Source organism: Cyrtonyx montezumae, unplaced genomic scaffold (genome assembly GCF_038088225.1).
Source record: "Cyrtonyx montezumae isolate F1298 unplaced genomic scaffold, pur_monq_1.0 scaffold_3, whole genome shotgun sequence".
Taxonomy (NCBI): Eukaryota; Metazoa; Chordata; class Aves; order Galliformes; family Odontophoridae; genus Cyrtonyx; species Cyrtonyx montezumae.
In genome coordinates this window covers 27,999,853-28,022,218 of record NW_027072034.1, presented here as the reverse complement: position 1 = coordinate 28,022,218, position 22,366 = coordinate 27,999,853, and the positions used below count along the sequence as shown (strand labels likewise).

Genomic DNA, 22,366 nt, shown 5'->3' with positions numbered 1-22,366 from the left:
CAGGAGCAGTCTTTAATCCATGTTTGTAAAAGCGTTTAACCTAGAATTTGGGGCCATTCTTGGGATCTTGAGTACCGTTGTCATCTCATAAATTTTATTTTAGAAGTCCATCTTTGTAACTGGAAACAGATTATTAAAGTATATGGCACTACCTTTGCTACATTATATGCAAATTTCTGTTTTGATTGTTCAGATCACACTTTCTTAATTTCTTTTATATAATTCAGGTACTAAAGGTGCAAGAGGATTGCCAGGTGATCCAGGTCCAATGGGATTCCCAGGGCTAAATGGTACACGAGGTGACCCGGGTCGGGAAGGATTCCCAGGTCCTCCAGGTACCTTGAAATAATTTATCATTCCTTATACATTTCTGACCATGGCTATAGTCATGGGAGCACAGCCACCTTACTCCAGATCCATCTTCATTTATCTCGCCTTCCCTCTTCAAACAATAAACTGTTATAAAAAAGCTCTCTTTTTTGAAGCCAAAAGCATTTTCTTCAATTTCCTATAATGACAAAAAAGTTGCACAGCCTTTTAAAATCTGCTTTATATCTGCAAATACAACAGTTTGTGAAGGTGATGTAGAAATAAGGGAAGTTACGTTATGATAACGTATCTAGGATTTGCACTGCAACTTCTGTAGTGGATGCAGGAATGCCTAATCTCTAGTTCTTTGCTTTTTTTAATAGGTTTTACTGGACCCCGAGGAGACAGAGGCCCAAATGGCCTACCTGGACTACAGGGACATCCAGGCCTTATGGGAAAGACTGGTGCTCCAGGCCTGGTGGGACAGAAGGGTGCTCCTGGTGAAGTTTTGGGAGCAGCAGCAGGTCCTCGAGGGGATGCTGGGCTGCCTGGCTTCCCTGGCTTGAAAGGTGCACCAGGAGATCAAGGAATACCAGGAATTAGAGGTACTTCAAGTAAAGAGATGTTTAAGATTGGGGTATAAATGTAGCCAAACTACAACTATGTGAGAGAAGTGAAAGACCAGTAGAACTCACACCGAATGCTCATGACACCAGAGCCTGTCTCCTCCAGACACCTTCTGGAGGTTCACTGCTTATGACCAACACTCCCTCACACTGTACCACATGGCGTCAGCTGCAATAGGATATCAAAGAAGAAGATTTTGCTTGTCTTTGTTGTATCAGCTTATCTTTTAGTTTTCCCCACCGTAGTTAATTATTGGATTTTCACTTATGTACTGCATAATATTCCACTTAATTTCCAACCCATTTGGATAATGGGTGGCTTTGCAGCATAGCATACTGCTTCACTGCAGAATCTGTACATTTTAGCAGAGAAGACATAGCATTTAGTAGCACATTAATAAGTCCTTTAACCTGATGAGTCTTTGAGCACTCAGGAACAAGAAAAAGGGAGCATTCATAATTTTAGGGTGCTCACTTTATTTTGTTATTTTACAAAACTTAAAGACATGTTCTACCTACATTAGACAGAGAAAACCATAGCTTCAGTATAAAAGCTGTCTTGAACAATCTTTCAGTTCAGTAGGGGACTTTCAAAAGCATAGGAATTAAGTATTCACTGCTGTACTGTTTCAGCAGCAGCTGGACACTTAAGACTGCAGATTACCACCTTGCTCTGTTGTGGCAGTGAGGATGGGGGAATAACCATGTGGCTAGCTCAAAGCAAAGACGAATTTGATAGAATTTTGGAGGCTCATCTCACAATTTTCAATAAAAATGGAAAAAGATAAGATAGGTCATGTAAAACAACATGCTTATTTGAAGCGAGGAGATCTGATTTCGTCATCAGCACAGTCACAGAGTGAAGGAATGGAATAAAGGCAGCTCTGTGGCACTGTTTGACATGTTGGAGAAAATGATACCACCAATGCCCCTAAGACTATTTGTCTCTGAAGGGCAAAAAATTCAAGGGTAAACACTGACTGAAAAGGAAAATAAAATGATGTGTCTGCACCCTCCTTTTTTAGCATTTCTGTAGAACTAAGTTTTCAGTGTTAACAGAAAATAATTACAGCAAAAAAAAAAAATTGTCTATTTTCAATGGTTTCACAGTACTGGCAAGTAATTCCGAGAAAAAGCGTATGAATTTTTTATTTTTTTCCTTTTATACAGTGTTTAGCAATTCCTTTATTTCATCTGTGCCAGTTAAACTACTAGCCCATTGGAACAGGGAGCAGCCATCTCTACTCTGTTGTTGAGAAAACTCACTGCGTGTGAGACCTTTTAGGTCCTCTGAGTACTAAAGCACATGCAACTACATTCAAGCCTCTGGACCTACAATGATGTAAAACCTGAATAAAAAGAAGCAGATCCACTTATCCTGGATTTTAAGTGTGATATGCTTTTTTGAGGTCTTGTATACTATTGCTTCTCCAGTCTGAATGCAAAACACGTATTTCCTTTTAAATATGGAAGGACTTGACACTCTCTTCGCAGTTATTTTGTAGAGATGTAAGTTTTCACTCTACACATTAAGTGTAGAATCAGGGCATTTTGCTGAGGAATTTGTATCAATCTTATAGCAATACCTCACTTGAAAAGTTCTGAATGAGAACACGAAGGCAAAATCCACTGTTGGCCTTAATTTTTTCCATTTCTGCTTATTTCATTTGAGTAAAGATATTATTTCTGTATTTTGGTCAACTTCAATTCTTACAAAATCGTGTGTAACAAATAGAAGATCAGAAATTACAGATTTATTGGAGTAAGAGGAGACTCTATTTAGTTCTACCTGGTACTAAATTGCTTCCATTCATTTGAAAGAGCCCATCAACCTTTCCAATGCAAATATTGAGACTAGCACCAATAACGTCAAGAATTTAAAAACTAATGAGCAGTCTTTTAATTTGCTCTTCCTGTTCCCACTAATTTTCAGAGGAAAAATATGTCCTGAAAGAACGGTACATATTCACTTCCTTTGAGAAGTGATATGTAATTATCATCTCAATATTTATGTTCTCTAATATGTGATTATGGTATTTTAGGAGCGGATGGTAACCCAGGATTGCCAGGCCCCAAAGGTGATCCAGGGCTGCAAGGTCTCCCTGGTTTGATGGGTTTACCGGGAACACCAGGAACTCATGGATTCCCAGGGCCACCAGGAAACCCTGGCCCTGACGGTGGACCTGGCTCTCAAGGACCCCTTGGTGAGGAAGTATTGCTGCCCTGTGTCACTTCTCCCCATTCTCTATGGCAGGAAGCCTGTAGAATTTTCCCAAGGGAAAGTTAATTTTGCCAGGCTGTAATTCTTAGTCAAGGAAATGACATGGATATTGTAGGCACTGTGAACGGAAATCATGCTGGCATTCCAGTTGAGATGTAGGGGTGATGATGGTCCCCAAAGGCAGAGATGCTGCTTTTCCTTCTATAGCCACGTGGTAGGCCAGCTTACTGGTGGCAGACTGGGAGAAGGAAGTGACCAAATGGGAGTAACCTTGTAGAAAAGAAGGTTAATTTTTAAGTAAAAGACAAAGGGAAGATCATGTTGGGAGTGTGTATAGAACCAGGATGGTTGCAAGACTGGCTTGTGTTGAGAAGCTGCTTTGTCTTTGTATTCATTTCTGAAGTTCTTTGATGGAAAAAAATCTAATTTTTTCCCATCAACTTGAAGCCAGTACGATAGCAGCTTTTTCCCTTCTTGGGCTATATTATATGAAATCACTGTGTGTATCCAAACACTTTAATCTTCTTTTCACACGTTCATGTGGCAGGTCCACCAGGTGCAAGGGGAGAAGATGGCGAGCAAGGTTTTCCTGGTCCCGTGGGCATGAAAGGTCTGGCTGGTGACAAAGGTGAAGCAGGTTTCCCAGGGTTACAAGGTATCCCTGGTGTGACTGGTCCCCCTGGCATTAGTGGAATGGATGGCTTTCCCGGAGACAAAGGTAAGCTCTGAAAAGCTGCACTGAAAGAAGTAATGTTGCTTAAAGCTGTTTGGTGCTGAGATGAACAGGACACGATTTCTGCTGGGCTATCTCTTTAAAACAGAAAAGTTATACTCCCAGGCCTAATATATTCCAAAATCATTGTCTGCTTTCTCTGGTGTTGTGCTTGGGGAAAAGCTACCTTGTGACACGCAGCCTTATTTAGAAGAGCAGTGGTGGTTTATGGTATTTACTGTTTGTTCTTTCCAAAAGTCTTTCCCTTGGCCCAGTCCCACCAGCTCTCAGTGGAATTTGAGAGATGTTTCCCCAAACCTTTAGAGTTTTGGGAAATTGGCAGCTGTGTACTGAGCAGTGCCAGACACCAGACCTTGATGCTGAATTTTAACAGGATACTGACCTGCAAAAGCACTATATACAAGAAAAGTTGTTTGTGTCGCACAAGGAGTTTCACCAGAGTTTTGACTCCACTTAAACAGAAGAAGAGATGCATGCCTAAGAATTCATGTGGAATAATAAAATCATCAGTTGAAAAGACAGTTAAGATTTCTTGTTTTTTTTCCCAGGATTACTGTGGTATACTGATCAGCTCCTCAGTAGAGGAATGAGGAATCTGTTAGCGTGACTCATGTAAAATAGGATCCTTTTGTTTAGAAGAGAGGAGTTCTGTAATCTTCAGTGAGGAAGGGCATGCCTGTCATAGACCCACAATTGTATCAAGGTTTAGAAAAAGCAGATGCCTAAAAACCTTGCATGGAATTCAGTAACTTTCTTAATCTTATCTGTAGAATCAGGGTTGAAATGATTTTTCAGAAGATGACACTAAGATCTGGCCATCTCCACATCTTCTTTTGGCCAGATAAAGAGACTCACTGATGCCCTGATCTCATTTAGATACCTACCTCCCAGAGAGCTTAGGTGTCTAGTATAGAATGGTACGTTGTCCTAGGCATCAAGGCACACAAAAGTGGTACTGCAGCAGTGCAGCTTTCAGACGGTCGTGAATTATCAGTTCATATTGACTTATTCTGCAGATAACAGTTCTCTTCCACTTCTTTTTAAAGGTTCAAGAGGTTCACCTGGTGTTGATGGCTTCAAAGGCATGCCAGGCCTGAAAGGAAGACCAGGAATCAAAGGAATCAAAGGAGAATTTGGCTTACATGGGACTCGGGGTGATAAAGGCGCACAGGGCGCACGAGGCTTTAAAGGTATTTGCTGATGAGCAGTATGGTGTTTGCTTTTCACATATGGAGAACAATTTTGCAAGGGTGCACAGTCAGAGATGACACATTTCAGACATAGCTTAGCTCAGACATTCCTCCACCTATTTCAAATGTGGGCCTCTGGCTGAGAGGCTTGGATTGGAGAGGCTCAAGGGAAGGTTGTTTCTTTGTGAATCTTCAGCATGGTCAGGATGGAGACAGACACTCCACCAAGTTAGGCACGTGCAGAACTCAACAGAGTTGAGCTGGGGGAGGGGGAACAAAATAGGTCATAACAAATCCAAACACTTTCTTTCACCCAAGCATTTTTTTTAAGTCCTGTTTGACTGAGGCCTTCCCTTTCACTGGAACCCGCCCACTTGTCTCTGCTTTCTGTGATTTTGTTTTTCATAAACACATGATAACTGATCTACTGAGAGGTAAATTATCTATCACAGAGGAGCCCAAGTCCAGCTCCCCAGAACAGCATAAGGAAGTTCAGCTCAGTTTTCATGTTTGCTTATGCTTAATTGTTCTGCAGATATGCTGTACTGACACAGGCAATTTTCTATGCAAACAGGTTTTCCATGGCTTGTGCAAGGTTTTCCATTAATCCCTTTTCACTAATTTCACCCTTCTGTTTTCTCTTTTTCTAGCACAGTGCAGCTGAGCAGCTTTCTTAAATATGGGTATTTCTTAACACTTTAGGTGACCGTGGAGAACAAGGTCCCCCAGGAGAGCCTCCAAAGCTGAAGCCTAGCATGATGATGGAAGTTAAAGGTGAAAAAGGAGATGCTGGAGAAACTGGCACCAAGGGATTCTTTGGCATCAAAGGTCAGTGCTCATGACAAAGCAAAGCAAGCATGTCTAGGGTAATTCATTGATGTCTAAGTATTTTCTCACATACTGTATAAAACATTCTCTGCTCAGTGCTCCCCCATGCTGCAGCCCATCTGGCAAAGCCTCTGTCAAACAGAGCTGAGCTCACAGCTGAGTTTCTCAGAAAGAAAACCCAAGGAAAACTCTGTTTATGCCACCTGTGTGTGCTACCCTGTTGTGCCAGCACATTGTGGTGCTGTGTTGCAGGAAGGCTGTTAGCGTGAGATTTTTTTCCACGTGGGCAACTCCCTTTCAGCCTTCTCTGTTCTAGTGTTTTAAGTCGTCTTTATTTGTCTCTTTCCCCTCCTGCAGGTAGCAAGGGAATGCCAGGCCTCCCTGGTAAGACGGGAATTCCTGGGTCCCCAGGGCACCCCAGTTACGTGCCTGGTGTGAAGGGGGACATCGGTGCAAAAGGGCTGACAGGTCTGAAAGGGTATCCTGGTCCGACTGGCTCTCCAGGCATCAGAGGCTTCCCTGGCAGCACAGGAGGCAGGGTGAGTCCATACCAGGCACAATAGCACCCTTTTGCTTCAACTTCCATGGCAGTGGCACTCACCTCTTCAAATTATGTTGAACTGCAAAGATAAAAATGCAGTTAGAATGGAATAAACAGACCAAATCCTTTTGCTTGATCTCTCTAAGTATCATTAAGGAGAATCTTTTCTCACTGGGAGACATCGAATTTGAGGTGCCAGCTTTCTGCCTATGAGGACCCAGTTTGTTCCTTCTAGGTCCTCGATTACTATAGCTCTTAGTAAAAATTTTCAGCACTCTGTTTACTCTTCTCTTTCCAGACTGATGGTGCCACTGCCAATAATTACTCACTGTCCCTTCCCTAATAGTAAAAAGCCTAAGGATTTGAGCTCCTTGATGGCAATTCACTTTGGCAGCAAAATAAGTGACACTGAAGTCTAGAAAAAGGCCTGGCAGTAGGCTCACACCATTTTTTAAGTAGAGACGAAATGTGTTCCTTTCTCAATTAGACGTGTCCTTCAACTTCAGTAGAACTTTTTCCTGACCAAAAACAGGGAGACTCTCTGCCACATAGCTGCAATATGATGTTTTCCATTTCAAACCAAGACTTAGCAAACACAGCTTGACAAAGTGGAATGGAAACAAACAAAACAAACAAACAAACCCAAAACACACAAAGCAAAAAAAAAAAATAGGGTAAATGTAACGTCCTTTTTTCAATATTCAAACTCTGCTGCTCTAAAGATTGAATAAATCCTCATTCTTAATAACTTATACTTGTTTTCAATCATATGACAGGGAGATAAGGGTGCCCCAGGAATTTCGGGCCATTTCGGTACTCCTGGCTCCCATGGTGAAATTGGTGAGTTTGTTCTTTTATCTGAGCATTCTCTGTGTTCATCGACCATCAAATGAACGATGTGAAATTCTGTAGGATCTCAGAGGGTCTTCAGTCTTAGTGGGCTCTTCCACGGTTCTTAGAGCACGGTGCTGCAAGCATAGGAAGCTGTGAAAACTTTGTTACTGTTAATTTCATGCAAATTACAAAAGTCCACAGCAGGGTGTCAGTAGAGGGGCTGTTCTTTAGTCTGTGTTCTTCTTTAACTTATTTCAATTTTCATCTAGAAAGATAATAACTGCAGTATTTTGCCTTGGAAGTTGCAGTCCTTCAAAAGAGTGGGAAATGCTGCTGGTTTTGGTTAAGGCTTTGCCACTTACTTGTTGTTTTTACCTTCAAATAGGTGAGCCAGGCGATACGATAAACTTACCAGGAATGCCAGGCCTTAAAGGGGAAGTTGGTGTGCCGGGTCTTACAGGTATTAATTTCACAGTTACTCTGGATTTCACATTTTTCACAGATCAAATTCCGCAGAGGAAAGGTGGGAGTGCTTAGCATGATTTTTGATGACTATGAAGTCTGTGGTTCCACAGCAGCTCCTGAAGAGGTGCATCTTTTCTTTGCTGAAATTAATATATGCTACGTTTACCTCTTCAAATAAAATGATGGTTATGGCACTAAACTTCAGTCACATGCAGTGCCAGTAAGACATCATCATATGATTATTTTTTTTTACCATTGATGACAGAAGGAGCAATATCAGGCCAAAATTGTGTAAGGTTGATTTTTTGGGGGGTTGGTTACATTTCTGCACATTCCACATTCCACATTAGAGCCATTATCCACAAAATCTGGAGATTACTGTTAAAAGAACAAATTTAACGATAGATTGGACAAGATGCTGTAGAAGACCATTCATTCTCCCAGACTACGAAAGCACCCTGTCTTGAAGAATGTATTTATGCAGTTAGACCAGGACTTGTCAAGTAGCCAGCTTCACATTAGCAAGGTAGTTTAGGATTATATGAAGAATACTGAGAGAATCTACTGTTTTTGTGATTTTCTTCTTTAATTTTTTTTTTGCAGGCTTAAGGGGAGGCCCTGGACAAAAAGGTGAAGGAGGTGATCCTGGTTTACCTGGCATTGAAGGCCTCAAGGGTACACAGGGCGTACCTGGCTCCTTGGGACAGCAAGGTAAAATAATCTTCCCTTTTAACACTCCAAAGAATAAAACAGGATGAGAAGAGAAAGGAAAAAGCTTGATTCACTCAAGATAAAGTCCTTAAGTTTTTAAAATATTGTTCTGTAAGTTGGTAAAGAGCAATAAAAAGAATGTGGAACTCCCAGGTGAACTTGTTAAGAGCAAATTTTGGAAGATTAACTCTGGTTCACACCAGTGTTTCCTTTTTTATAACAATCATGTGTCTGGTCAAATTGGTGCATTGCTGGCATATTTAGGTACTCTAATTCTCAGTGTGACAAGGAGGTGAGCATTTCAGCACAAGAGTGAAAAGATTTTGCTGTAAGTGCAATAAATATCCCACACAGGACTCAGTTAGGGTGCCTTTGAGCTAGTTTACCTGGCTGAACATATAAGAATACAGGGAAACCAAAGTCAGGTCTGGCTCAGGCTGGATCATAAATTTGTGGCTTAAGAGTATGTCTCATTCCAGGAGGATCATGAAAGTGCTCCTTCAGAACAGTTGCTCCACGTTTCTTATGTAATTATAGGGCATATAAATTCCATCCAAAACCAGAGCTGTGCTAGTAGGTACCTTACTGGGAAACAGTGCTATTATGATCAGTTTTCCAGTCAGGGAGCTGAAACAGAGTGGGCAAGTGAGGCAACTGAGGTGCACAGTAGCGAAATTACCTACTGTAACTGCAAGTAGAAGTCAGACAACCATTTTAGTAGGAGGAGTAAATTGTATTCCTGAGGTTATCATAAGCCTGAAATTTGCCATTAATTGTTCCATTACACCTTGCCTGTTTTACCTCTTCTCTCTTTCGTCATCCAATTGGAGGAAGGGTACCGCGTCACACAGTGACACTGAGGACCTAAGTTCTTATTTTGCTACCTGAGAGAATGAAGGTAGCACAAGCCAGTGTTCTGGGCTCTTGGCTTTTAATAACACTCATGGTGTTAACACTGTTGTCACATAGGTTTGCCAGGTCTGGTTGGCCCCCCCGGGCAGCAAGGAAGTCCCGGGACACCTGGATTTCAAGGAGAAAAAGGAGCTCCTGGCTGGCCTGGCTTACCAGGACAAGCAGGTATTCATACAGCTTTGGCTATTCAGTCATTTCAATGTGAGCACTCACTGTTATTCTTTTGGGGTGAAGAAGAAAGAGGACTTTTTGCACATCACAGTGGCAGAGCTCCCTCTAGTAAACGTGCATTCCACAAAAAGTCCAGATACGTTAATGGGGACCTGTGTAGTTGCTTTCTGATTCCTTGGTTCTGAAGGACCGTTACCTTCTGAGCTCCCTTGAAGTTGCACTGGGAAAGGCTCAGGTTGGATATGAGGAAAAATTCATTCTCAGAAGGAGTGGTGAGGCAGTGGCACAGGCTGCCCGAGGAGTCACCATCCCTAGAGGTTTTCCAGGAAATGGTGGATGTATGCCTGCGGGACATGACCCAGTGGGCATAGTGCTGATGGGCTGGCAGTTGATGATGATCTTTGAAGGTCTTTTCCAACTTTAATGATTCTGTGATTGTAACCTCCCTCTCAACCAAGAGAGCAGTTTTCAAGAAATGTTTTCACTTTTAATGGAGCTGAGAATTAAAATGGTAAGATACTTTGAATGCAGCAAGGCTGGTGATATACAGTGTTGGAATATTAAAATGTGGCATTAGATGGCAAACAATAAACTTATCCTCCATCATCATCAAAACCCACTAACTGATCTGACACGTGGTTTTATGGATTTGGACGGCTTACATCCAAATTGATGCTCAGACAGAATTCTGCTATCAAAATACAGGCAATGGTTTAAAGTGGATACGGGATCTCATTGTCTGCCACCTGACTCTTCATATATGAAGTGAGCAGATTTTTCTCTACAAGCGCAGCCAGAAATTGCCTGGATTTTAGTGAGATTCATCTGTCTGAATCTGCATCAAATCGAAGCTAACAGGGTTATGGAGTCTGCCTTTATAAACAGCAAAGAAAGAGACAGACAGTTATTTTTGTGAAGGTTTAACTGTCCTTCAGAGCTCTGACAATTGATTAAAGATACCCACCTAGCTTTAACATCATGCTTAACTTTTCAATAGATACAAATAAATGGGATAAATTTTACCTGTAACAGCAGTACAGCCATTAGACATTTTGTTAATTGTCGTTTGGTTTTTTTAATGACCCAGAGTGAATTTCTCCTGAAGAAGGCGGCTTCATTATAATTACATTAAGGTTGTACAATTATCCCATAATTGTCTTGGTTTGAGGACTTTTGAAAACATTATATGGTTATTAACAAAGTTGTGGTGGCAAGGCTGGAACTAACAGCTTGCTACCAGACAGATAAGAGAGATTTTAAGTATCTCATAGTGAGCTTATTGGATATTAATTAGATTTGCTAATAATATATATATAATTATATATGTATAACATAGTAAGCTTATTATAATTAATTAATTTGCATATAATATGCAAGAGTCTAACACAGAATCATGTTTATTTAAACCCTTCCATTTTTTTCATGAGGAATACATATGGTCTAGTAGAAACTATTAAATTAATGAGTGTAATTTTAAAACAGGCTTGCCTGGCTTAAGAGGAATCAGTGGACTGCATGGTTTACCAGGCACTAAGGGCTTACCAGGATCACCAGGTAAGTGAGTCTTTCATTCTGCCTGCTCACAGCCACTGCATTGGCTTAGCTGCAGGTTTTATCTGTGAGATCTTTGCAATGGGACTTTCTGTCCTCTAAATTTCATTGTGAATTTGCCTCACTATTATAGACTGGCAAACAACTGCTTACAGTTCACATGCTGAATTAGAATACAACTTGAAATCAGAATTTCTTTCCTTGTGTAAAGTTAAATCCTCGTTATTTTCCATTTCCATTATGAGCCATTTTTTCAGTGAGCCACTGTGTTTAGTTAATCCATAGACTCTGTACGTATACGTGAGAATGCTGGCATGTTACTACGTGAGGAAACATTTCTTCTCACTTGTGAACAATTGCACAACAGGTCCAGATGGCTATGGCTCTGCAGGCTTCCCAGGTCCTGTGGGTGACAAAGGAGAAGCAGGAGAGCCGAGCAGAGTGGAGGGCAGCCGAGGCCCACCGGGTCAGAAGGGAGAAAGAGGTCTTCCAGGTCTGTATCCTGGAGGGTGGGATCCACTTATCATTCGTTCCACTTGTGGCTGTTACAGATGTCATGAAGCAGTGTAGACAGCTGCATAGGAGAGCTACAAAAGCAGTGCTTGATGTGGGGAAAGTCACTATTTGTAGTTACTGCTTCTGCTTATCCAGACCTTACTCAGAAACAGCACGTTGCCCAATGCAGGACAAGCTAACCTCTTCTGGATGGTCTGTGTCCATCCCCACAGCAGCAGCCCTTTGTAGTCCCCCCAGAGCTCTGCAAGCTGCAGATGCCAGAGGCTGCTCTCAGCCTCCAGCTCCAAAAATATTTTTAAAGAGGCTGCAGTTACACCAACACTATGGCTCTTCTTTCTTTCTTTTCATTGCAAAACCTTCAATGTTTACTTTTCTTCTGAAAGCCTCACAGTCTCTTAATGTGTGATTTTCCTTCTGATCCCTCCTGGGCTCTATTTGCACGCACCATGTCTCACTTACACCATTACCCTCGTGCCAGGTGAGTGTATGGCTTTCCAGCTCTGAGCCACCGTGCACATTTTTGACCATTTAACATCTTCCATCTACAGAGAATTTCTTTGGATTCAAACTTCTGGTTTCACTCAACCCTCCAGAAAAACAAAGAGTCTGTGACCTCAATTCAGTAGGACACAGAGGAACAAAGCTGCTTTCTTGTCTGCTGCAGTATACTTAGGGTATCTCAAGAACCCTCTGTTTTGAAGTAATATTTAACCTGGGAGACACAATATTATTACCATTCCACATAGCGAGTTGTGATTAGCTATCCAGAGAGCTTTGAAACACAATTAATATTTAAGTTTTCTTTTTTCAAAATGCCTCCACAGCATCATCTGAGGGGAAAAGGAAGCAAAGATCAGTGGAAACTGCAGGTGTTTCCACTTTGAAAATACCATTCTTTGCACTCAGTGAAAAGTCAGTCCTTCTAATTGAAAGTGTCCATTTTCTTTGCAGTACTGATTATTTCTTCTCTTCCTTTCAGGAGTCCAAGGACCCTTTGGCATTCCTGGGCAGGATGGACTTCCAGGGCCCCCTGGGATTTCCAATATATCAGGATATCCTGGTGATACAGGTTCCCCGGGTCTAGATGGAGTGCCAGGTAATTCATGCCTTGTAATCCCCTCCCACAATAGGAGATTAAGTACAAAATTAGCAACAGCAGTTTATTTCAGTCTTTATTCAGTAAAATATCTCCATTAAATGCACCACCAAAGTACGTGTCTCGATGCTTCTTGAAGACAGAATGCTGGAATGCTCCCAGACAGACAAAACTAGGGGGCAGAACCCCATGCAAAGGGCCATTCCTGCTTGATGTCTTGATGAGAGGGCTTGGTTTTCATGCAAATAGCAGATCTAATCAATCATCTAAAATTCTCCTAACAGCTTTTAGAAGCGTTATGCTAACTTACTGCTTTAAAATCTTAGATCTGTGGTGGACTTGCAAATCTACACAATATTTTCTTAATCATTCCCGAATGTTTCCTGTGTGAAATGACAAAAGCATTACCTTTTCTCATCTCTAGAAGCCCATGCTGTGAGCCTGCCTTTTTCACACATGAACGAGCCAATCTGTGACTGTATATTTAGAAGCTGGTAGTCCTGTTGCTTATTGGACTGCAGTCATTTCAAAATTCAGTGCCACTGTGAAGCACTTGTAGCAGAAGTTCCAGGTGTATGTACGCATTTTCATATGATGTGTGGAAATTGAATGGGAACTCAGCAAAAAAGAGTAGGCAAACTATCTGTGAAACCGACAAAACAACTGGGTTTCCAAGTGTGAAGAGAATGTTAGTTGGCCTGACTCTGCATACTGATTCCCACTCCCCAGGCTGTCATTTTGTTAAAAAGTCAGTAGAAGTTGTGAAGAGAATGGGATAGGAACAGGAGGACCACCTGCCAGCTGACATGTGGAACAGCATGGCTCTTTTACTTTGCCATAAGCATCTTCCATTCATATCCACACAGGATCCAACTTCAACAGGCAGCATGAGAGATGCCCCACCGAAAACTATTGTTATTAAGTCCTTCTTTCCTTGGAAACAAGGCCCATTTCATCTCTTCTCAGGCAGCAGAGGTAGCTAAGAGAAACCTGCCAGGTTTAGCTTCAGGCAATAGGCACTTCTGAAGCAGCTGTTCCCATAAATGCCCAGGGAGAGTGAAGCAGTTATTTGTATCCAGGTGTTCAACTGAAGCACCAAAGTACATGGAACACCAACTCCTTGGCTTATTTACCACCTGGCAACAATCATGTATTCACTGCTGTCTGATTTCTCTCTGGTTACTTGGAAAATTTAGGACAAAGCAGGAAGGCACCCAGTGAATGGGGGCATTTGCTGGGGCAGGCATTGCTCATCAAAGGCTGTGACAACACCATGCTCTGTGGGAGCTCTGCACTCTAATTCCTCTGCCCCTGCCAGGCTGAGAGCAGGATGCAGTCGTCTGTTAAGACAACTGAGCACAAACTCCCTGCTTAAATTAAGGAAGTAATACCTGATTTGATACAATTAGTGCTGCTACTTTCATCTGTGCCCAGGTATGAAGGAAGTAAAAACAGACTGCATCTTGAATGTGCTCTAAACAGGCTATCCAGGACTACACGGGCAGCCTGGAATACCAGCTCCACCAGGAAGCAAAGGAGAAAGTGGACGAGCAGGTGTGAGCGGACAAGCTGGCCCCAAAGGGGCTAAAGGTGAACCTGGATCACCAGGGAGACCTGGGATTCCTGGTTATCCTGGACCAAAAGGTAAGGATGGGAGATGCTGATCAGCTGCAGAGGGGAAACACCTATGCTACAGCAGTTTGAGTGCTTCCAAATTCATGTGATCTGTGTTAAAATGCAATAACATCATGTGTCTTCTTGCATTAAAGGTCGTAAGGGTGAACAAGGTGTCATTGGCTTTATGGGCACAGTGGGGTTTCCAGGTGATTTGGGACCCATCGGACCCAAGGGGGACAGAGGACTTACTGGTGAGTAATTGCAATCAGATGTGTAACTCCTTTCTAAAGTTTCTGCAGCCACACAGAGCTGATGCAAGTGTCCCTGCCTGCAGCAGGAGTTTGGACTAGAAGGCCTCCAAAGTCCTCCAACCCTGCATGACTGTGTGACCCACAGCAAATCCCAGTGGACAGATGTCTGAATTTAACATGGATTATCAACCTTCTGCCCTAATGAATTTATTTTATACAAGTTACCAACTCCAATATAGCAAAAACATAGACCTTAGACCCAAGGAAGTGTATTGCAGACACTTGAGAAGAGTCCTTCTCTCACGTATGCAGCCAAATAACATGTCTGTGAATGAAAGCATGTGAAGGCAAGTATGCTTTGTTTTATTCAAACTGCTTCATCTCGTCTCCTGTCACAGGCTTTCAGGGCCCTCCAGGCTCTCCTGGGTTGCCACCTCTTCCTCCAAGGCTGGTTGCTGAGCAAGGTTCACCAGGTCCCCGTGGAAATTCAGGACCTCAGGGAAGCCCAGGTGATATAGGACCTCAAGGTCCACCAGGAGAACCAGGTAGGAATTGCACGCTTGGAGCAGCGGTTCAGTTGCCCTGAACAGTGAGGCCACCAGTGCTCTGCTTTGGCTCTCTTCAGCTCACAGTCAGTCAGAAAGTCATCTGGGCTTTTCAGAGCTGGAGGTCCGGCCTTCCTCTGCCTCCTAACATTCAAAAGTTAAGCAAAACAGGAGAGAACTCTTAACGACATTTGCGCAGACAAAGCAACATCAGACATGGATACAGTTACTTAAATCACGAGCAAAAGTCACCAGAAACTCATCCCTGTGGGTGTGCAAGGAATGATGCATTGATGCAGGAAGTGTAATGACATATAGACGAGATATAGCACACTACTTGCTACTGATCTCATTAGACACATGGTGGTAACAAGAATGGAAGATGAAGGTGGTGTGTGTCATGTGGTTTTGATCCTAGCAGTCTTCTCCAGTGATTTCAATGCTCTTTGTTTGAGCAGCAAGATCTCGGTCTCAGAGTAAATTGGTAAAGCTGGCAGATAGGACTGAACACATGCAATGAGAGCATTTATTAATAGAATAAGTCACTGTGCTCATCATTGTTGTTGGTGCAAGGTTTCAGAGGCTCACCTGGAGAGCCAGGACTCCAGGGCAGAGGTGGCATTCCCGCTCCTCCTGGATCCAGAGGTGAACAAGGAGCAATGGGGTTTCAAGGTCCAGTGGGATTTGAAGGTAAGCGATTCATACAGCATTTCTTCCCTCTTTCCCATTTCACTGCCATAAATTGTTCTGTAATTATAATATCACTGGATCAGGAGGAAGGAGGCAAGAGAAAGCTCGTGTCTTCACATATTCTTCATGGTGCACCACTAACTTTTAAAAGAGGATGCACTGTTTTCAAAATAAGTTGTGATAGGTGTAGATGGCAGTCAATTCATGTAAGTTTCTGATCTGAGTGTATTTTTGTATTGGTTTATTTTCAGCATAATGTTTTGCTAGCAGTTACACGGTGTTTGAGCAGGTGATGTTTTGAAGGGATTGCTTTTGTGAAAGAAATATCTGTGTCTTTATCCAGTTGAAGAGCAGCAGGATTACCATCTTAATAAGCCAAGTAAAAAGAGAAAAAGGTATTTGCAGAGCAAATCATAACCATATGAAGCAAATGCAAGCAATTGAAAAGCTATTGGTTAGTCTTAAGCTAAGAAAATGTTGTAAAGGAAGTAGATGCTCATCTGTATCGCACAAATCCTGCTAAAATTCATCAGAAGTTTATCTGTGATTTCCCCTGGCTCTGGTAGTGAAATACGCCGTGTTAGGAACCAAGGAACCTGTTACAGCACCAATCTGCTTAAAAATGAACTGCTCTAATCCTAGAGCTGCAGCTTTTTAAACAGTAACTTACCGTAAGAAGAGTTATTTTGCAATTAATCATTGTTTGTGGGCAGGTTAGCTGGAATATCAGCTACCATATGTGGGAGCACAAACTGAACTGCGTTATTCTTCTCCCTTTCATCTAAGGCCAGCCAGGCCGCCCTGGTAGTCCCGGGCTGCCAGGCATGCCGGGTCGCAGCGTTAGCATTGGCTACCTGCTGGTGAAGCACAGCCAGTCTGACCAAGAGCCCATGTGCCCGATTGGCATGAACAAACTGTGGAGTGGCTACAGCCTCCTGTACTTCGAGGGACAAGAGAAAGCACACAACCAGGATCTAGGTACGTGCGGGTGTTGCTAGCAGCAGCCTCAACTCCATCCCACTGACTGAAAAGAAGAAAAAGAAGTGGAACTTAGAGGAAGCTTGGAGCTGAGTATGCAAGCTCAGGAAGCACCAAAGTGAAAAGATAAAAACCTGCATGTCTCCATAGAGTGTCCCTGAGAGAGACCTTGCAATTGTAAAGCCAGTGACACATTATGGGCTGCAAGATTTTACTGACACGCACTTAGGAAGGAGTAGGAAACTGAACACATGAACACGTGCACTGTCTTCTGCAAGAATTATTGCCATAATTTCCTTTTCTCTTTTCTTAACAGGGCTGGCTGGCTCATGCTTGGCTCGTTTCAGTACAATGCCATTCCTCTACTGTAACCCTGGGGATATTTGTTATTATGCAAATCGAAATGACAAATCCTACTGGCTCTCAACTACAGCACCTCTTCCAATGATGCCTGTGGCAGAAGAAGAAATTAGGCCATATATCAGCCGCTGCTCTGTTTGTGAGGCCCCAGCTGTGGCAATTGCTGTCCACAGCCAAGAAGCTTCTATTCCTCGCTGCCCCGAAGGCTGGCGCAGTTTGTGGATTGGATATTCCTTCCTTATGGTACTTGTTCTCTAGTGTCACATTTTTTATGGCACTGGATTGAAAGTATAAGTCTTAGATACCAGGAAGGCTGCTCTGCCTTAGATTCAGTAACATCAAAACAATTCTTCATCCTGGGGAGCAACAGAAGTCATTCCTAGGAAGTGGAAATGAGAAGCAAAATTTCTGTACTTGAAGATAAAATTGCCAGAATAGCAATTTAGAGTCCTTTGTGGGAATAACATTTGGAGTCTTTATGTACAAAAAGTGTTTCAGAGCAGAACAGAGGAGACAGCTGTGGCTTAGCAAGTAAAACCATACTGAGGTGCAAAGATGGCCTACAAAGCACTTTGACAGCTAGAAAAAGGCGGGAATGTACCTGACCATTAAGATGCTGTTCTGGAGGAAAAACAAGATACTTCCCCTTCTTTTAGATACTGAAAATCATTGCTACTTAGACTTAGAAGTAAAAAATTTCACTTAGTCTGGAAAGAGGGAGTCTCCTCTTGCCTTAAAAGTTAACCTTCCATGCATTCTCTCCAAGCAGCTGAGGCCTCTGGGTGTGCTGAGCACAGAGCAGAGGAGCTGAGGCCTGATGGCAGCGACAGGGCCCGAGGGAACGGCGTGGAGCTGTCAGGGGAGGGGCAGCTGGGGGTTAGGGACCGTGCTGCACCACAGCGCGGTGGGCACGGAGCCTTGTTGTTAAGGCTGGAAAAAAAGAACAAGATTTATTTGGCAGCGACCATCAGATAATGTCTCTAGTCAATCTTTTCCACAAAATATTTGCTTTCCAAAAGCTTCAAGTTGATATTTCTTACTTAGTTACAGAAACAAGATCTGAGAAAAGGCAGATCAGATTTTTGACCAGCCTTGTGTTTGACCTTTCTCTTGCTTCTTTGAAAAGCCCTTGATACCAATCTCATAGTTACTTCAGAGGGCTTCCAAGGATTAATTGTTTGTGAAGGTAAACACTTGGCACTGTTAAAGGGCAGAGCTGTCACCTTAGCAAGTAGCTCTTGCCAGGACAAAGTCTGCCAGCACAACAGAACATACAGTGAGGAGAGTTCTAGAAGATTCGGATCTTCAGTTTCCCATCTAACATTCCAAGCGATTGAAGTGTTTGACATACACATTTTTTTGCTTCTCATGCAACTGTTGAAAGAGAAGAGAAACATGCTTGTGGTTATTTCAGGCTACGTATCGTTTTACTTCCTTGGCTGAAATTTGTCACTTCATTTCCCTGGGTAAGGCACAATCATGAAGGAGTCACCATGGACTCCTGCCCAAACAGCCTTGGAGATTGGTAAGATTTCATGTGGAAAGGGCACGTGGCTGTAGTGCTTCCTAGAAAGGCATAACCCTTGCAGACGGACAAGAAGCCCTGACCAGTAAAAGGGAAGCTGTTAGAGGCACTTAGTTGGTGTACACTGAGCATGGGAATACCACGGTCCTTGCCCTGAGGCTGTCGAGCAGGTCTGCTCCCAACCCAGTTGCTTTGCAGATCCAACTGCAGAGGCCTCAAAGCTGTGAATAGTTCAGCCCTTCTTACCGAGGTCGTTTACCTAGAGGGATGCTAGGACAGCCTCACTCTGAAGCTTCATAGCTTAGCACATCTTGCAATTTGTAACACAGCCCACGGGTTGTGTTTAAAAAAATAAATAAATCTAAAACCTCAGCAAAGTGCAAATCTCAGCCCAAGAGTCAGACTCCTGTGCTCCACTCCAAGGTGGCCACTTGTGTTCCTCGTGGATCTGAACACAGTGGGCTGCTGAGCAAGGCAGTAATGGCTGTAATGTGCTTCTATAATATGGTGTTTATTAAAGCATAGGCAGGCAAATGCTTTGAATATACCCAGCAGATTTCTTCCTACATTTACAGAACTATTTAGCAACTGTATTTTCCATCTGCTTTCGTTTATATTGCAAATTCCTTCAGTTTTTAACAGAAAATTAAACTGCATCACTTCTGCAGCTGTGCAGCCCTGGAAGGGACTGGGAATGCCTGTTTTGTCAGAGATTCCTTTGACAGAACACAAGTAATGTTCAGTTTGTTACTACAATCTGTGTCAAAGGTAACAGCTGAGTGCTTTCAGATGCATAAATTTATTTGGTGTAATTTGCAGTTAATGAACATATGATAGAGGGAGCCTAGTTATTTGTATAGAAGCCAAAACTTTGTTTCTGTAGTACCCCTCATATGCTGTGCAGAGTAGATAAGACTTTATAATAAATGAGAAATTTAGGTTAGATATATGGGAAAATATCCTTCTCAGTGAAGACAATCAGAGGAAAAGGGCTGCCCACAGAGGTGGTGAAAATTCTATCCTCAACAACCTGTCTGTGCCCTGGAACAGACCATTGCAACTTTGAAGCTGAGCCTGCTTTGAGCAGAGGACGAGTGACACTGAAGGAGCCCTTTTCACCTAAATAATTCCTTGTTGTATAAGATTTGCAGCAGGGAGAAATCTATCTCAAGAAAAGATGTCAGAAGTGGAATCAACACTTGAGACAGTTCGTTAGTATAAAGCATAGCCAAACCCTTAAGTCTTACACAGCTGCAGGATCAGCCTTCTCTCTGCTCTGGATTTAAAAATTAGGAGCACTTCTAGTGCTTTCCCTGTCTTCTAGTGATTTGTTAACAGGATTGTCTGAGGTTGTGTTCTGAACGCTGCCCTCCTTGTCTCCTTTAGCACACTGCGGCTGGTGATGAAGGTGGAGGACAGTCGCTGGTCTCTCCTGGGAGCTGCCTGGAAGACTTCAGGGCTACTCCTTTCATTGAGTGCAACGGGGCACGTGGAACCTGTCATTACTTTGCCAATAAGTACAGCTTCTGGCTCACGACGATCGACCAGCCCTTCCAAAGCAAGCCCTCGGCAGACACACTCAAGGCAGGACTCATCCGAAGCCATATCAGCAGATGTCAAGTCTGTATGAAAAACTTATAGAAGCCTTTCGTAGTATAAGGAACCAGCTTACCATCTAGTACTTGTACAGTGAAACCTCCTAGGAAGTTTAGACATTTGAATAAGTCATGTTGGTGCTTTTTTAACTTATTACCTCAAAAGCGGAACGGAAAGTTAATTTTTAAACGTGTATAAAAGCAAAATGAGCGTAACACCAGTTAAGTTTAACACACAGACCTAGAGCTGTGTTCTCCTGCTATACAGTACATATATATGTTTTTGCTAGTCTAACAGATGTTGCAAATACTCACGCCTTTGAAGCACAAAGAACTTCAGAAATAAAAGCTTACTGTGGTCGGATACCCACTGCATTTAAGATAATATACGCATCTCTTCTATTAATGGTATTTGTCACAACAGTAAATGCTAACAGCTGCAATTCAAACCATTAACACAATGTGATCGTGCCAAGTGTTAAAGCCTTGCACAATTCTGAGATTGTACAGTGGCAAGGTGCTTACATCCAGCATTAGAACCTAACTCGTGTGACTATTTTATGATCAGGCATCTCAAACACACTCAGAGCAATCAGCTTTTTGTTGTACTCGTGGGGTGCTTTTTTTTTTTTTAAGCCTCACCATTTTTTAGCACTTTGTCACCAGAAATAGAAAAGCCCACAACAGAGTGACCACCAAATGCAGATCTCCTGTGTTGGTTAGGAGACTGTAGGACAATGATCAGCGTATTGTTTTACAATAGATGTGCCCCAGACAGCGTTCTCAGATATAGAGTTTGAATGTTGAGTGCTTCCCAACGGAGCCAGGAGTTGGACTCGGTGATCCTCGTGGGTCTCTTCCAACTTGGGATATTCCATGGTGCTGTGGGCATTCATCTGTGTGATGCTCCCCGCAGCAGCACCGAGGGCTTTTGCACTGCAGCTCTTCCCCTCTGAAAGCAGCACACTCACCACAAACAGTGACTGTGTGCTGCTGGAGCAGCAGTTGCATGTAGAGGAGGGTTTCCAGGACAGCTCAGTGCCACATCATCTCCAAAGCTGGAGTCCACCCTTGTGAAAGCAGAGGGGAAGAGCAGAATGGCATTTATTTGGCAACATTTTTTCCCATAAAGAACTGTGGCATTGCACGCCAGGCTTGGGAAATGATAGCCAGCTCTCCCCTTCTAGAGAAGGAAGCCATGTGACCCAAAGTTGTCTGTCACCGCTGCAGGAGGGGGGGAGGAACAGTTGCAAAACATTCTCTTCCTCCTGGCAAAGTCTGGTTATATATTCCCAAACACCAAAAAGTGAAATCAAAGAGAAAAATCAATCGCTGATGTCGAAGTCACCAGTTCACTCCTGCTTCGGGTGCTTATTGGCTTTTGCAATTACATTCCATCCTCACTGTGTCATAAATAAATGGTTTTTTTCTACACCTCTATTTGTTGATGATTTCAATTTTTTAATAGGTTTCGCTGTTGTTTTCCCCTATAAGATGCATACAGAATTCCCTCTTGAATTACTTTGCACCTAAGGCAGAAAAAAAAAGGGGGCACTGCCATAAGGAGCCTTCCTGAAATTCAGACTCTTCCACTGGGAATACACTTTGTGGCACTTAATCCTTCCAAGGGGAAAGCTGTGGTTCTGGAGCTGCCCATTTACACTGAACTGCAGAGGTTACAAGGGGGAATTTAAGTCAGTGAGTAGTGATGCTGCAAGTTAAAGCCAAGTATTATTCGTGTTCCCCAGTGTCCAGGAAACATACACTGACCAACTCTGTCAAGTGTCACCTCTGCAAAAATAAGGAGTATAATCAAAGATGAAGTTCTGAGCTAGCAGGGTTTCCAGCCTCAACCTGTTGTGAATGTAATCACTTAGATCCACAAGCAGAGAATTTCCCAGAGCTTCAACTCAGCTCTCTGACCCATACTAAAGCGACAAATGGCAGCCTCCAAACAAACCAGTCTGCCAGTATTTGCTTCAGCTTAACTAAATAGTGAGTTGCAAACAGAGCTGCCCACATCAGCCCAATCTATTCCATGTTTGCCCATCCTTCTGAATTGCACACAGCAGTGATGAACACCCGAGAGTCATCAGTTTAC

General features: G+C 42.8%; 1 protein-coding gene across 1 annotated transcript in view; it reads left to right on the top strand.

The window, feature by feature from the left end:
* COL4A2 (collagen type IV alpha 2 chain) overlaps positions 1 to 21,705 on the top strand; it is a 130,677-nt gene extending 108,972 nt beyond the window's left edge. The window contains exons 27-48 of the mRNA XM_065741008.1: positions 228 to 335; positions 693 to 914; positions 2,978 to 3,139; positions 3,704 to 3,874; positions 4,936 to 5,079; positions 5,782 to 5,907; positions 6,265 to 6,446; positions 7,225 to 7,288; positions 7,668 to 7,742; positions 8,351 to 8,458; positions 9,428 to 9,535; positions 11,024 to 11,095; positions 11,460 to 11,585; positions 12,588 to 12,704; positions 14,187 to 14,348; positions 14,474 to 14,572; positions 14,971 to 15,117; positions 15,691 to 15,807; positions 16,594 to 16,785; positions 17,102 to 17,388; positions 20,057 to 20,740; positions 20,776 to 21,705. Coding sequence (XP_065597080.1) covers positions 228 to 335; positions 693 to 914; positions 2,978 to 3,139; positions 3,704 to 3,874; positions 4,936 to 5,079; positions 5,782 to 5,907; positions 6,265 to 6,446; positions 7,225 to 7,288; positions 7,668 to 7,742; positions 8,351 to 8,458; positions 9,428 to 9,535; positions 11,024 to 11,095; positions 11,460 to 11,585; positions 12,588 to 12,704; positions 14,187 to 14,348; positions 14,474 to 14,572; positions 14,971 to 15,117; positions 15,691 to 15,807; positions 16,594 to 16,785; positions 17,102 to 17,388; positions 20,057 to 20,311 — 3,044 coding nt within the window. The 3' untranslated portion in view covers positions 20,312 to 20,740; positions 20,776 to 21,705. The remainder of the gene's footprint in view (positions 1 to 227; positions 336 to 692; positions 915 to 2,977; positions 3,140 to 3,703; positions 3,875 to 4,935; positions 5,080 to 5,781; positions 5,908 to 6,264; positions 6,447 to 7,224; positions 7,289 to 7,667; positions 7,743 to 8,350; positions 8,459 to 9,427; positions 9,536 to 11,023; positions 11,096 to 11,459; positions 11,586 to 12,587; positions 12,705 to 14,186; positions 14,349 to 14,473; positions 14,573 to 14,970; positions 15,118 to 15,690; positions 15,808 to 16,593; positions 16,786 to 17,101; positions 17,389 to 20,056; positions 20,741 to 20,775) is intronic.
* The last annotated feature ends 661 nt before the right edge of the window (positions 21,706 to 22,366 follow it).